The sequence below is a fragment of the Talpa europaea genome, assembly GCF_964194135.1.
Source record: "Talpa europaea genome assembly, chromosome: 10".
Taxonomy (NCBI): domain Eukaryota; kingdom Metazoa; phylum Chordata; class Mammalia; order Eulipotyphla; family Talpidae; genus Talpa; species Talpa europaea.
The window spans coordinates 88,805,460-88,820,563 of NC_140077.1; the positions used below are offsets into that span (position 1 = coordinate 88,805,460).

The 15,104-nt window shown below is 37.7% G+C and overlaps 1 protein-coding gene across 3 annotated transcripts in view; it reads left to right on the top strand.

Annotated features, from left to right (window-relative positions):
- The window catches only part of EPRS1 (glutamyl-prolyl-tRNA synthetase 1), a gene marked incomplete at both ends in the record, with an annotated part of 62,369 nt that overhangs the window by 14,310 nt on the left and 32,955 nt on the right, over positions 1-15,104 (top strand). For 2 of the 3 annotated variants that reach the window (XM_084245041.1, XM_084245043.1), the window contains 7 exons: positions 1,012-1,183; positions 2,574-2,807; positions 3,914-3,998; positions 4,412-4,471; positions 9,938-10,048; positions 12,355-12,491; positions 14,694-14,901. In XM_084245041.1, coding sequence (XP_084101167.1) covers positions 1,012-1,183; positions 2,574-2,807; positions 3,914-3,998; positions 4,412-4,471; positions 9,938-10,048; positions 12,355-12,491; positions 14,694-14,901 — 1,007 coding nt within the window. Of the gene's footprint in view, positions 1-1,011; positions 1,184-2,573; positions 2,808-3,913; positions 3,999-4,411; positions 4,472-4,759; positions 4,781-9,937; positions 10,049-12,354; positions 12,492-14,693; positions 14,902-15,104 lie in introns of all 3 variants that reach the window. The other variant, XM_084245042.1, reaches the window with a different exon arrangement.

Below are 15,104 nucleotides of genomic sequence, written 5' to 3' on the forward strand. Positions count from 1 at the left end.
GAGTACATGTGAATATAATCTGCAAGCTTGGTGCTACCCTGCATCTCTGAAATATAACTTCACAAAAAAAGCATTCCAAATTGGACTTTTTCTCTACAATACTGTGCCAGAATGCCACACTACTGCTTTAGTCTTCAGTGTCATGTTTGGAAAGTATAGTACATTTAAATTATTACTGAGTCCTTTCCCCTCTTTGGTAAAGTCTCAATAGTCGTTAACAACTGGAGTGTTAGACTCACATAATTCTCTGAGGGTAGAAAAGTGTCTGTCCTGTCTTCAGTAGTTTCTACAGAGAACTGCTCTTTAGCAGTTCTTAGCCCCTGGGGCAGGTTCTCAACATCCTGATGTAGGTAGGCCCATATTGACTTGGGATATAGAATTCTCTCTTTCTGAAATTGAACTTGTGTCACTCTCTGTTTAGTGTCATCTCTCTTTTGCTCCATCCAAGAATATCCTGCTTTCTACTGGAAGGACTGAAGGGGCTTCAGGAAGCCCCGGGGCTCAGGTTTTCAGACTGAGCCATGTTCTTCAGACTAGCACAGGCTGCAGCATCGATGCCTGTGGGCCCTATGGGCCAGGCCATACTGGTCTGTCCCCTTGGCGTAAGGTGTCAAAGGAACAGCATGCTTCTGCTTCACAAGCACATTGTGAAAATTGAGGGGAGGGAGCACCCCATCGTGCCATGATGAGAAAGAGGGAAAAAATGATGAGAGAAAACCTTAGGCCTCTCATTTCTTCTTAACTTGTCAGTGGGCTACATTAGAGGGATGTGTTGGCTTTAGTTCTTCTAAAACATAATTACAGGGCATGTTTCCTCAGTGTTGGCACATTTTCTCTCAGTAAGTGATGCTGGAACTGTGATAGTACTTTTTTTAAACTAACAGTGTACTCCTGCTGTAAAATGAGAACATGAAACATGTGAATCTAATTACAGGACTTTTAAAATGATTTGAATTCTACCAGTTAGTAATATGTTAGATAGTTGAACTAAATGTAACTATTGTTTTATAGCTATTGAGAAGAATCTACAAATGTGGGAAGAAATGAAAAAAGGGAGCCAGTTCGGCCAGTCCTGTTGTTTGCGAGCAAAAATTGACATGAGTAGTAATAATGGATGCATGAGGGACCCAACACTTTATCGCTGTAAAATTCAACCACACCCAAGAACTGGAAATAAATACAAGTAAGTATATTTTTTTTTAACCATACTGTGCAACCTATTATGATTTTGCTCTAGTGTTCTCTGTAAACAGTAAATGCAGACTTCTCAAGAGACTTGGATCTTTGTTCATCAGCCTGTTACCTGGCCCTCAGCAAGGCATGTTGACTCTTGGGCTGTTGACTCACCTGTCAGTTACAGTTCTGTTAGCTTGTTTCTCAGGTCTCTTCCATCTGTATGGGTTCCTGACTCTTGCCTAAAGTTGGTCATGTATTGTGTAGGTGTTCTTCATCTCTAGATGATGATACCTGACTTCCTATTACAAACTTTGATTCTGCTGGATATAAATTAATTCATAAAACTGATAGAATTGAAAATCACAGAAACATGAATAATACTTGAAAGTATCATGTGTTGCTTTCAGTTTTGATTATTTTCCTGTGTGTGTTTTGAGATGGGTGGATTTTTTTTTTTTCCCCTTTAAATGCCTCCCCCCTGTTAATTTACTTTCTTACACTTTGAGGAAACCTAGGACAAAAATACATTGAATAATCACTTCGGAAGAGATTGGTGAATGTAAATTATTACCTGGTTAACTGTTGTTTTCTTCAAACTTGTGGGTGTAGATGTGTGTCCGTTCATAAGCAAACACTGTGTATGGTTACATATGCGCTTCATTTTTAACAAGATGGTTGTTCTTTGTTTTACTAAACTAGTACTTTGGATACATTTGGGAAAGTGAATTTGGATACACATTTTTGATATCAAATAATTGCAAAGCGTAATGCTGTGATATCTTAATGAAGTATTATCTTAAAATTAGAAGGTATAATGCAGTAATATATATTTTTAAAAATTCAAACTGTAAGCGTATGAGTGTTGCGTACATTATTTTACACAGAAGTTGTTTTTAATTTATTCCACCTTATGTGGAATTTTAATTAACCTGACAATTTTTTCCTTTCACTTATGAGAGATAGAAATACTCTGTTCTTGAATACTTTTAAATTACAAAAGTGTGAAGCTTAGGGATTTACTTGAATGGGGATTAAGATATTGAAATGCTAAATTCTCTAAAAATTATTATGTATGTTGTTTATTGCTTCCTCCATGATATACATTGGCCACTACAGAAATATGATGGTAAAAGTTGCTGTAAGTTGTATAAGTACTCTTGTGTCTATTAAAGTGCAAATTTGCTTTTTTTGTTTGAAAGTTGAATGAGTAAGTGATTTATGGTCTCCAAAGACAAAGTTTCAGTATACTTTGAGTAGTATGAATCAAAACTGTAGGTTTTTAGGCAGTTTCGACTTGTAAAGAATTAAATCAGCATTGCTCTTGTAATGCCTAATTTAAGACAGGAAAAAGTAAAATGCTTCATGTTGATTTTCAAAATATTGTTTTTATTCCCTAGTGTTTATCCGACATATGACTTTGCCTGCCCCATAGTTGACAGCATTGAAGGTGTTACGCACGCCCTGAGGACGACAGAATACCACGACAGAGATGAGCAGTTCTATTGGATTATTGAAGCTTTAGGCATAAGGAAGCCATATATTTGGGAATATAGTCGACTAAATCTCAACAATACAGTGCTATCCAAACGAAAGCTCACATGGTTCGTCAACGAAGGCCTAGTTGATGGATGGTATGTTTACTGTTAACCTAGAATTGAGAGGAACTAAAGCCAGGATCTATCAGTAATTTTTAAACTGTCTTGAGGGCCAGGGAGGATGCGTGGAGGACCTGGCATGCATAGGCCCGTAGGGTTTCTGGTCCTTGTCTTCATTTCATCCAGTGAAACAAGCCCTTTTCCTTCCCCTGGTTTTAATGCTTCAAGTGTGGCAAACCCGTTGTGGACCATGGCACATGGGGATGAGGGACTCGTGAGGGCACCCGCTCTGCAGAGGTCTGCATTTTATAGAGGGGTGGTTGTGAATCTGATTCTCTTCTGTATACTCTGCTCTGAGGCTCTGAGGTTTTTCTTTTTGACTGGGTCCCAGGAAAGCCAAAATGCCTTTAAGTTGAGGTAAAACATAAATGATCTTTGCTTTGGGGGTGAAGACCCCTCTTCTTGAGGAGCAGTTATACTGGGGACCCAGCACCTAGAGGAAGTTTGAAAATTTCTGGCATATTAATAACTTAAATGAGATTTCACTGAGAAAGGGAAGTCTGAAGGACTTTATACTGTTCATTGTGGAGCCGAATTTGATAAAAGGTAAATTTGTCTTGGTCCCCTTACAATAAAGGGTGTTGTAAACCTACTTAATATTCTAGAGAAGTTTGCAAACCTCTGTAGAATATTAGTAACTAACATAAAAATTTTTTACAAACCCAAAGGCTTTATAAAGTGTATTTATACATGGATGACACAAGACTTATGTCTTCTCTGGTGGTCGTGATGCCATGTACAGTTGGGACCTTGGATATTTGTTAAATAAAGAGCACATGAGAATGTTTCAGTGCACAGGTTTTCTGTATTTGAAGAGGTCACCTTTGTGTCTTTTTCCCTGCCATGCTTTTGCTGCCTCCAGTAGTACTTAGTCCTACTCAGCACTGTTTGACTACCAGGCAGTTTACCTCTTCTCTGAACATGGACTCATTAGTATTGTGATCTATCCAGTTAGGATAACCAGGTCTTAGTTGAAATATTTACCAAGCTGCACCTAAGTTACTATTCATGAAGAAATGTGTTCCATGCATCTGTGCATTGAGAATATCTCCTTGGTGCTTAAAAAATGCCTGCCTTTCCAGGGATGACCCCAGGTTTCCTACTGTCCGTGGTGTCTTGCGAAGAGGAATGACAGTTGAAGGACTAAAGCAGTTTATTGCTGCTCAGGTAAGGGTAGTTTTTTTTCCCCCAGTTTCTCTGAGTTTTCAGGTATCTGTTCATATCCCTTTAGTCTTTACTGTTTCCACTGTTCTTTGTCTTCCTCCTTTATTTTTTAAAATGCAGGGGCAATTTTTTTTAAGGAGTATATTTAGCACTGTTTATAATAGCAGAAAATTGAGGATGTCTTAAACTCCTAAGCTGGGTGAGACAAAAGCAGCTCCAGTATTTTTACCCAGTGAAAATACATGACTGTTGACTCCATCTATTCAGGGCACCCAAAATAGCTTGTGTATACTGAGTCTGTATTCCAGTGGGATTAATCTTGCAAGTATTTGATTTATTTTTTTCTAATTGTTTAGCTTGCGTTAAAGAAAATATTCTAATGTTTCTTGCCATTTAAGCCATTATTATTTTTCTAGGGCTCCTCACGCTCAGTTGTGAACATGGAATGGGACAAAATTTGGGCATTCAACAAAAAGGTACATGTTTTGACCTTCATCTTTTCTCATGCCTACCTCCTGAATGGTATAACCTATAGAATTCATCAGGGTTCTCGTGGTAGAAACAGCTTGGTGAGGAATGTTATATTTTGCAATCTTTCAGGAAAATGGAATGTTTTCCTTTTTAAAAGCAGAAAGAGCTTTAGATTGTTAACTATACCAAACAAGTAACAGTGATGGAAACAAAAACTTGGAATTATGGGGAACAGTAACAGGTTTTTCCTTAAATCTTTTTTGAACTCTGCATTTCATTTTTCTGCTTTCAAGCTGCGAGCTCTCTGTAAGAAGGTATCACTTAATGCTTTTACTTGCCTTATTCAGCACATAGCTTTGAGCACATTACTTGTTGTAACCTGAGATGTTATACAACTTTGAAGCACAATCACATTTACATAAATGACTTGCTAATACAAACCCTCTCAAAATGCATTATTTCTAGTTTTAAAAAACATGTCCTCTGGTTTCTTAGTGGCAAAGGGGAGATTTGTTTAATTCTAGTCTGCTGTTCCCTGTGTACTGAGAGGACGTAGCTTTTCAGTGACATTTCATTGAGTTGTACTGGAGGTTCGTTAATTACAATTCCTGTCTTACTGAAACTAGCTTTTTTTAAACGTCCTTAAAATGAAAGTCAAATGAGGAATACTGCATATTGACATTATTGATTATCAATTGGAAGCAGATGCTTAGACGCTATAATAAGGCAAATCATTCAGATGCCATGTTTTAAACTATAGTTCTGTGATTGTGTTCTATAAATTCTTTTTTGGTGTTGCTTGATTGTGCTCATGCCTTGCTTTAAGAAATAGTTGCTTGTTTCGCATGTGTCTTGAATTTATTTTTTTTAGTCTTTTGTGCTTAGTCAGTTTTTGATACATAAAGGAATTACTAATTGGTTGTTTCTGTTGCTGCAGTTACTAATAAATACAAGGAAAGTTTACAGGCAGAGTTCTCATTAGTGTACTTTTCAGTGTTAATACAAACTAAAGCTTTGAGGTTTTAATAAAGCAGCACATGCACAGTTTAAATACATGAAATAGATTTCATACAGTCACAGAGTTCTAGGTCTGTTAAGATGAACAGCATATTCCCCTTTCCTTCCAATTTTCTCTCCATGGAGAAATCACTTTTAGCTCTTTTAGATAATTCTTTGGTTTTCATTGCCCCTATCTCTCAGTGAGATAGGTGTGTAGTGCTACTTCTTGATTTTTTAGTTCTAGGCATCATTGGTTGACTTCCCCCCAGTGAAAGGTGAGGACTTAGTTCTCTTACTTTTTCTGGTAATGTGTTGATTTTCTTGCAGTTGATTGTTTTGTCCCATTACCCTCCCCCCCACCCATATATGTTTAGTTTTCTCATTCTGTCTCATAGTATCCACAAGTTGTGTGAATTACCTGCCAAATGGTCACATGCCTCAGGTTGCCTGGCCCTTCTGCACCACTCTGATCTGATCCGGATAGTGGCCCATTAATCCTGAAGCAAAGCTATCTTCCCGGGGCATCTTCCACATTATCCTGGGAATTCCCATTGCTATAGTTGTGTAATGGAGCATCTGGCTCTTGGATCTTACTTCTCTTTTTTTACCTTCTTGTTTTGCTCTAATGTTGCCTTTGATAGCTCCCTGAAAAGGTCAAAAGTTTATGGGTAGGTCCTAATAATGACCTGTTTTCACTTGGGAGTGCCATAATAATGTGCTGTGGTGTGGGACTGTTTCTTTTCATATGCATTGGAATAGTATGTGATCTCTAGTGTAGAAAGTCATTTGGTCCATTTTGGGAAGTTTTCTAGAATGTTTTTCTTTGATTTTTCCTACTATGTTTTCTTCTCTTCGAACTCTTCTTTAGTAGAAGTTGGGCCTCTTGCACTGTCCTCTAATTTTTATTTTTCTCTATTATTTTTTCATCTCATCTTTTGACTCTTTTTGGTAGATCTATTTATTTTCCCACCTGCTCTTCTGTTGAGTTTTTAATTCATGCTCTCATATAGCCAAGATTTTTTTTTTGCTTTCTGAATTTTCAAAATAACATCTGTTTCCTACTTAATGGGTACAACATAAATATTAATAGTGTTTTTTTTTTTCTTTTCTTATAAGGTCTCTTTCTTGCAGGTAGTTTATTTTGTTTTTTCTTTCATATGAAGGTATTTCTTAGATGTGGTTAGCCTTGTTATCTGCTAGTGTTGAACGAAAGGAACTAAGCTGGTTGGAATCCCTAAGAGAAAGAGTTGGGCTTACAACCTGAATGAGCTCCTTTGCAGGATGCTCCTGAGGATCAGTTAGGTGGAGTACCCCCATGTCAGGGACTTGTATCTTATCTCTTGGAATAGGCAGTTTGTCCAGCATGAAGTGTGAGGACCCAGCTGTCAGGTCTGTGGAGCCAAGCTGGGCAAGGCTGCTGAGGCCTTTATAACTGCTATCATGCAGTCACTTAACCCCCTCTCCTGCAGCTGTTTTTGGTGTCTGCCAGGTCCAGGCATCCTCTTTTTCACAAAGTAAACTCATTCTTTTGTGGTGGTCAGGGGTAGACAGTTGCCTACCTCTTGTATGGAGCAGGGGGGTGCCTACATGGGCTTTAAGCTTGCAGAATTTTGTTGTTATTGCCTCCTATTCCTCTAATCCTGGATTTGTGCCTTTAATCAAAATAAAACCATTTGTCTTTTTAGTGGGGATGTGGGAGGGAATGAAAGCAGATGAATCTTTTCAGTTCGCTTTGTTTATGCTGTGTGTATGGGAGCATTACACTTCAAGTGCCATCCTAAAAACACAGCACAGTGAGACATTTTGATCGATAGTACATTTGAAATCATTCTGACATGATTTGTTTGTATTCTTGGCCTTGACCACATCTTCCTGTACCCTCTCCTGCCCTTTCTCATGAGTCTGCAGATCTCTCATTTAGGGTTCTTGTCACTTTTAATCTCTAATTATTGCTTTGTTATTGTGTACCTTGCTCTTTCTTTACAAGCTCTGCAAATAATTTAAGTGAAGCATTGGTGAACTGTGTTAAGCACCATGGCATTGTGACGTTAGTGTTAAGGATGAAGCCAAACCTTCATCTTTGGATACTTTCCTCTTAGAGACTAGGCATGTTTTAAAAAGTCTCTGCTGCTGTAAAATGAGGGGATTAACTCCAGATTTACTGGGGCCCTTTAAGTACTTGTTCCTTTGGAGAAAGAACTTTAGTGACAGAGCATATTATATGTGATAAAAGGGAGAAGTATATGAAGGGGACAGTGGGTTGTGGGATGGTTAATAATCTCAGTGCTGCTGTGAATATACTCTGATATTTGTCATCTTTGCCTGACATTTTATCTTGGTAGGAAAAGAGGACATAGTGTTTTCATGTGATAAGTAAGTGGAATATGTCAATTTCATAAAAATATCCATGTTGATAATAGGACATATTTCAAACACTAACATATTTCAACATTAACTCACTGATTTTCTTCTTGCTTTCATATGTTATGATTTAAACTTTTCAGTCAAGGCAGAACAGTCACAGGGTTAAGGTATTCATTTCCGAGCTATTCTTTGCCTTCATCAACCTTTATTTATTGCTTTAATTTTAATATTTATATTAGTATTTCAGTGGTATGATAATATAACTTTTTTTTTCCACCAACCTCATCCCAACCCCCTGCATCTGCTCCCAGCTAGTGAGTTAAAGTATGTAGAGACCTCTTTCACTGCCCTCCAAATAAGGGAAGTTTTATTGCAAATAAAACAATTTGGAACTAAACCTTAAATAAAAGGTTCTCTTCTGGTTGAAATGTGTTAATTGGGATCTAGACTTCTCTCCAGTCCTGTGCCTGTCCCTCCCTCTCAACTTGGTATCTATTAGGGCACCGCCTTGAAATCCTTAGGACTCTTAGGAATAATTTGAAAACCACTGATCCAGACATTTTTATAATTGCATAATTATAAAAGAAGTCTTTAAAATTTTTAAACCTAGCATTTCCCAGACATGTCTGATTTTATCCATTAATCCTGTAGGATTAATACATAAACCCACAGTATAATTCTTCCATTATGTATTAGTAATAGATTTCTAGACTTTTCTTCAGACCATTAGACTTCAGACCATGACTCCTTATGCTGAGTGACCTGCAAAGCTGTGTTAGCCAGTGCCTGTTACATTGGTCAGGTGTAAGGAGCAATCTTCTACTCTTGCTGCCCATTGCAGGAACTGAGCTGCAGTGAACTGAACTTTCTCAGATCGGGAATCTGATTTTCGCTTCTGTAAAGAAATTGTATCTCACTGGCTTAAACATTGAATGAGTAGTCACAACTTAAACCTTTCATTATTCTAGCCCAATAGAAACTGAAAAAGGTTACTGCAACTAGTAAGAAGAACCTTAAAATTCAAGGAAGGAAAGAGTGAAATAGAAAATTTAGAGAGGTGATGTTGGTTTTATGGTGACCTGAAATTTAAGCAGATGAGTGAGCACCAGACTTTCATTCATCAGCGCTGAGGATTGTTCCTTCTCTGAGCTTATTCACAATTTCCACAATATCATCCTTTTGTAAGCCCAAAAATACTCTCAAAGCAAGCAAACAACGACAACCAAAAAACCCAATACAGAACACATACAGTCAATTAGTCACTGCATTCTTTTCATGGAAAAAATTAACTTCTGTACTTAACTGTTTGATTCAATGTTTGCTTCTATCCACATTTTCCTCCTGTGCTTTGTATCTGCTCCTGTTGGGACTGATCATTACGGATGATTTAAAATTGAACAGTGAAATGAGAAAAATACATCAGATCCAGAAGGGAGGCTTCAGAGGTGGAGTGGAGTGGGTTAGAGCTTAGAATGTGACCTTTCAGTCAGTGAATCTGCACGTATTTATTGGTCACTTGTAGGTGCCCGGCCCTTGGTGGACACTGGGAATACAGTGGCTGCTATGTTTAGAGTGTGCAGACTATTAGAGAGGTATCTTTATACCTTTAATCTGTAGAATTGCCTTATTATAGTGACCTAATGCTACTTTGCTTTTGATGGTGATGTGTTTGTTTACTGACACTGATTATATAAAGGATACTGAAACATCTATTCTTCCAAATTGCATTTCTTCAACCGCACAACATTGAATATTACATTTACCTGTAGGAATAATACATAAATCCACAGAATAATTTTTCCTCCCCTTCTTATACCAGAATTGAAAATTACTTTCAAAATATTATGCGTTAAAAAATTGGTTTCTTACCTGTCACTAGTTATTCTTGAGAAGGAACTCTGACTCCATACAGTCTTCCTTTATGATTGATTTTCTGTTTTCTACTTGACAGTTGAATGGTAGAGCAGAGTTATTAGCAGGTAAACAACAACAAAAAAAAAATTAGTAAATGCAGTAACAAAGAAAGCCAGCTAGTATTCCTGTGCTGTTACTTACCTTAAGGAATTTGGTAAAAGATCTGTGTTAACACAAGAATGCACTTGTGACAGGTTATCGACCCAGTGGCACCACGGTTCGTTGCACTGCTGAAGAAAGAAGTGATCCCAGTGAGCATCCCTGAAGCTCGGGAGGAGATGAAAGAAGTAGCCAAACATCCAAAGGTGTCCTACTGTTTCACAAATGTTCTCTCTGTTAAAACAAGGAACAGGATGATAAAAGGGAGATGTGCTTTGGTGGCAGTGGAATTGTTTGGGGTTCATGTCCTATCTAATAATATTTGTCAGGATTTGATACTAATTGAAGTAAATATATTTCTGTGTGTTTCTTGCTGGAGAAATTTATCCCAGTAATAGTCCACACCATGTCATGCAGGACTTTTATAATTGGTACCTATTTCTTACTCTGAAGAGATAGTTCTGGTTTGCATTAAGACTTTATCTTTCAGGCCTCCCCTGGTGGCACAGAGGTTGAGCGATGGGCTGTGAAGCTGCCCACAGCCTCTGCAGCGCCGGTTCGATCCCCGGCTGCCAGCGAGGGTCCCACATGGTGCGCAGACCTCTCCTGCCGGGCCCACTGCTCCCCTCAGCAGTGTCCTCCGTCTGTCTGCTTGTTCTGTTCCCCGCTCTGGCTCTGGTGAATTCTCTCACCTGCGCTTCTGACTGAACCCAGTGCTTGTATAAATAAATAAATAAATAAATAGATCTTAAAAAAAAAGAAGAATTTATCTTTCTCTGGAGTCACATGGAAAGATAAAAATTTGTAATTCTTTACATGGAAACTGAGGTCTTTTGTTGACTGGGTTATTCACAAATTGTTACTTTTGTCTTTAAGACAAAGCATTAGGCTGAGTGGTAGGAAAGTACAACTTGAATCCAGAGTCTGTCACAACTGGCATTTGCTCTGTTTTTGAAATGTCAGTCAAGTGAAAATGCTCTCTGTTTGCTTAACTGAGAATATAAATATTAAATACAGGATTGCACAGGAAGTTCCGCTTGGGACTGATTGTCTTATGCATGACTCTGATTGACAGTCTTTTTTTTTTTTTAAAGATTTATTTTATACAAGAGCTGCGGTACAGGCCAGAAGTGCTGGGGGTGGAGGGTGAGAAGATTCACCAGAGACAGAACGGGGAGCAGAACAGGCAGACGTACTGAAAGCATTGCTGAGGGGAGCAGCGGGCGAGACAGGAGAGGTCTGCCACGCCATGTGGGTATCTCCCTGGCCGGCCGGGATGGAACCCACTGATCAGACGGCTTCACAGCGCTGTGTTCAACCCGTTGCGCCACCAGGGAGGCCCTCTGGTTGACAGTCTTGATGCAAAAGTTGATCCTTTTATTCCAGCTTTGGTAGTTATCTATAAATGTCTTCATTATGTAATGAGGAGAATGTTACTAGACTAGCTCATATACTAGTAGACCAATAGACTTGTAACCTTGCAACTATTACATTCATAGACTAACTCACATATAAGTAATATGTATCATGAAGAGTCACAAATGGACTAAGTTATAGCCTGATACGATCGCCTTTCTGTGTATGATGTATGCTATTTTTACTTTAAAGACTTGAGTTATTTTAAGGAAACCCTAATAAGATTTTTGGAGTGTGTGGGTGAGAGAAAGAGATTGATTTGGCTTTGTCTTTATCTTTCATCCAAGTGGTTCAACCAGATAAATGGTGGTTTCTGGCATGTCATATCACCCACTACCGTTAGCTTAAATGTGAAGCTTACTGAAAGTTTTAAAATTTGAATAGTAAGAATAAAACTTCTTAAAAGTGCTTATCTTTTAAAATGACAGCTGGGTTCAGAAAGCTTAAATGGCGTTAATTCTACTGATTGTTAAGCAAGAGCTAATTAACTAGCAAATACACTTTAAATGATAACTTGATTACTCAGTTTGCTCTATAACATTTATTTCAAATGATCTTCTTATACTTTTTTAAATTCCATCAAGCAAAAATTGAAATTTAACAATTACAGCATTTTTTTTATTCCCCAGATCTTTTCCTTTTTCACATCATACATACTGAAAAGTCAGAAAATTTATCTATGTTCACACATATACTACTGTCTTTAAGATTTGTCTTCTAAAATATGAAGGTTTTATAATATTCTGCTATGGTGATACCTGTTTTCTGTGATATTCTGCAGCCACTGATCAGAAAGATGGTTTTGTCCTTTGCTACAAAAGCAGTAGGGTGGGGACGACAGCACATCATCTTCTGTGACACTGAGTGGGACAATAAGTGGCCAACTATACTGTCTCTGCTATGAAACAAAGAATGATTATCATCAAACTCCATTTGCATTATTGGTCAAAGGACTTACCCATGTCACACGACTGCGATTCATATCAACACAGATAACTTTTGTTTGTGTAGGGGATAAAATGAATGAATGTTTAAATTTGCATACTGGGGTCAATAAGTTGTTTCAACCAATGCTCTCCTTTTTTTCATCCATCAGAATCCTGATGTTGGCTTGAAGCCTGTCTGGTATGGTCCTAATGTTTATATCGAAGGTGCTGATGCAGACACGTTGTCAGAGGGTGAGATGGTGACATTTATAAACTGGGGCAACATCAACATCACCAAAATACACAAGTGAGAACTTTTTGTTTTCAAATAAATGTGGAAGAAAAGTCTTGTGAAAAAGTACTTAATTATAACCCATTTTTGTTACTGATTGGTTAATTGCTCAGTCATAGATACTACAGATCCTAGACACATAATGAAAGTTTCTCCAGTTTATTAATTGGATGCAGGATAGCTTTTGTTCATGAAATTGAAAATTACTGCATCTAGATAGAAAAGAATGTTCTAATGCTTTCAGGCCCTCTTTATCATCTAATTCTTATTATACCATTACCTGTTGGAGGGATCTTTTGGACAAAATTTGTGTGTGTATATATATTCTTAATCCTCCTTTTTTTTAAAGATACATTTATTTATGCATACAAGAACTGGGGTATAGGCCAGAGTTGTGGGGGGTGAGAGAATTCACCAGAGACAGATTGGAGAGCAGAACAGGAAGATTGACCAAAATACACTGCTGAAGGGAGCAGTGAGCGAGTCAGGAGAGGTCTGCTGTACCATGTGGGTTGCTCCCTGGCCAGATGGGCATTCAAACTCGTGCTGCAGAGGCTACGGACAGCTTCATAGGTTGTGTCTTAACCCCTTGTGCCACCAAGGAGGCCCTTTATCCTAATTTTTACTGTAAAATTGCTTCATGATGATTATGAACTTTTTAGTTAGGGTAGTTTTCTAGAGTTACTGATGTGTTCTCAAGATTACATAAGTACAATGTAGAATGCTAAGATTAATGTATGTATTATATTATGTATTAATTTGTTATATAAATTCTGAAATCTTAATTGTTCAGTCATTATATATATTTCCCAGTAATTGATAAGTAATTTTAAATACAGTATTTTAGACATTTTTTAATGTTTAAAACACAAGTGATTTTATTTATTTTTTTAAATGAATTTTATTTTTATATTCCCCATACAATTGCAACCCCCTTATTTTGACCCCAATCCCTCCTCTCCCCGCCCCCCACTCCCCATAGAGTGTCTCTGGTTCATAGTTTTTTGTTGATTTTGATTTTCACTTTCTTATAGTTATTCATTTTCCTGGTCCCTTATTTAAGTTTTCTAGATTCCTGCTATGAGTGAGACCATCCGGTATTTTTCTTTTTCTTTCTGGCTTATTTTGCTGAGCATGATCCCTTCCAGCTCCATCCATGTTGCTGCAAATTGCATGTGTTTATCTTTTTTTTGAATGCTGAGTAATATTCCATGGTATATATGTACCACAACTTCTTGATCCAGTCATCTATTTTTGGGCATTTGGGTTGTTTCCAAAGCTTAGCTATTGTAAACAGTGCTGCTATAAATATAGGGGTGCAGGTGCTCTTTGGAATTGATATTTCTGTGTCCTTTGGGTAAATACCTAGGAGTGGAATTGCTGGATCATATGGAAGCTGCTTTATGTTTAGTAGGTCAAGAAATCTCCACACAGCTCTCCATAGTGGTTGGACCAGTTTGCACTCCCACCAACAGTGCAGGAGAGTTCCTTTTTTTCCACATCCTCACCAACATTTGTTGTTGCTAGTTTTTTTAATACGTGCCATTCTCACTGGTGTCAGATGGTATCTCATTGTAGTTTTGATTTGCATTTCCCTGATTACAAGTGATGTTGAACATTTTTTCATATGCCTATTGGCCATTTGCATTTCCTCTTCAGAGAAGTTTCTTTCTAGCTCTTCTGCCCATTTTTTGACAGGATTATTTTCTTTGTTTGTGTTGAGTCTCATCAGCTCTTTGCAGATTTTTGTCATAAGTCCTTTATCATTAGTGTTGTGTGCAAGAATTTTCTCCCAGTCGGTGGGGTTTCTCTTTGTTTTTGTTCTTATCTCTTTTGCTGTGCAGAAGCTCTTTAATTTGATGTAGTCCCAGCTGTTGATCTTTGCCTTCACTATCACTGCTTTGGGTGATGTGTCTGTAAAGATGCCTTTGATGTGCATATCACGTAGTAAAACACAAGTGATTTTAAAATTTGTAAAGTTCACATGCTTCATCAGATATATATGGATCTGTTCTCCAATGGATCATTAGTATCTTGATAGCAGGGATTGTTTCATTCATCTCTTAATGAGAATATGTATGACACATATTAAAAGTGCAAATGTTTAAATTGAAGTTTTTCCAAAGAAAATTCCTTATCTGTTGCTTACAGAAACATAACAAAGTAGTACATTCCTGGTGGTTATTTTATTTAATCACTTTTGAATTTTATATCTAGAAACACAGATGGGAAAATTGTATCTCTTGATGCAAAACTGAATTTAGAAAACAAGGACTACAAGAAAACCACAAAGATCACATGGCTGGCAGAAACTGCACAGGCCCTTCCCATCCCAGCAATCTGTGTCACGTATGAGCACCTGATCACAAAGCCAGTGCTAGGAAAAGATGAGGACTTTAAGCAGTATGTCAATAAGAACAGTAAGGTAACTGTCTCCAAGGACTCATATCTTTCCTGTTATATAAACTTTTCTTTATAATCGTTAAAATTAGCTCCTCAAATAAAATAGAAAGTGTTTGTAGCATTTTGTTAAAATAAAACAATGGAGGAGAGTAATGTTCCTATTTCACAGAGGATTTTGTGCAGACATGCGGCACCATGAAGTGAAGGCACTCAACTGAGGGCAGA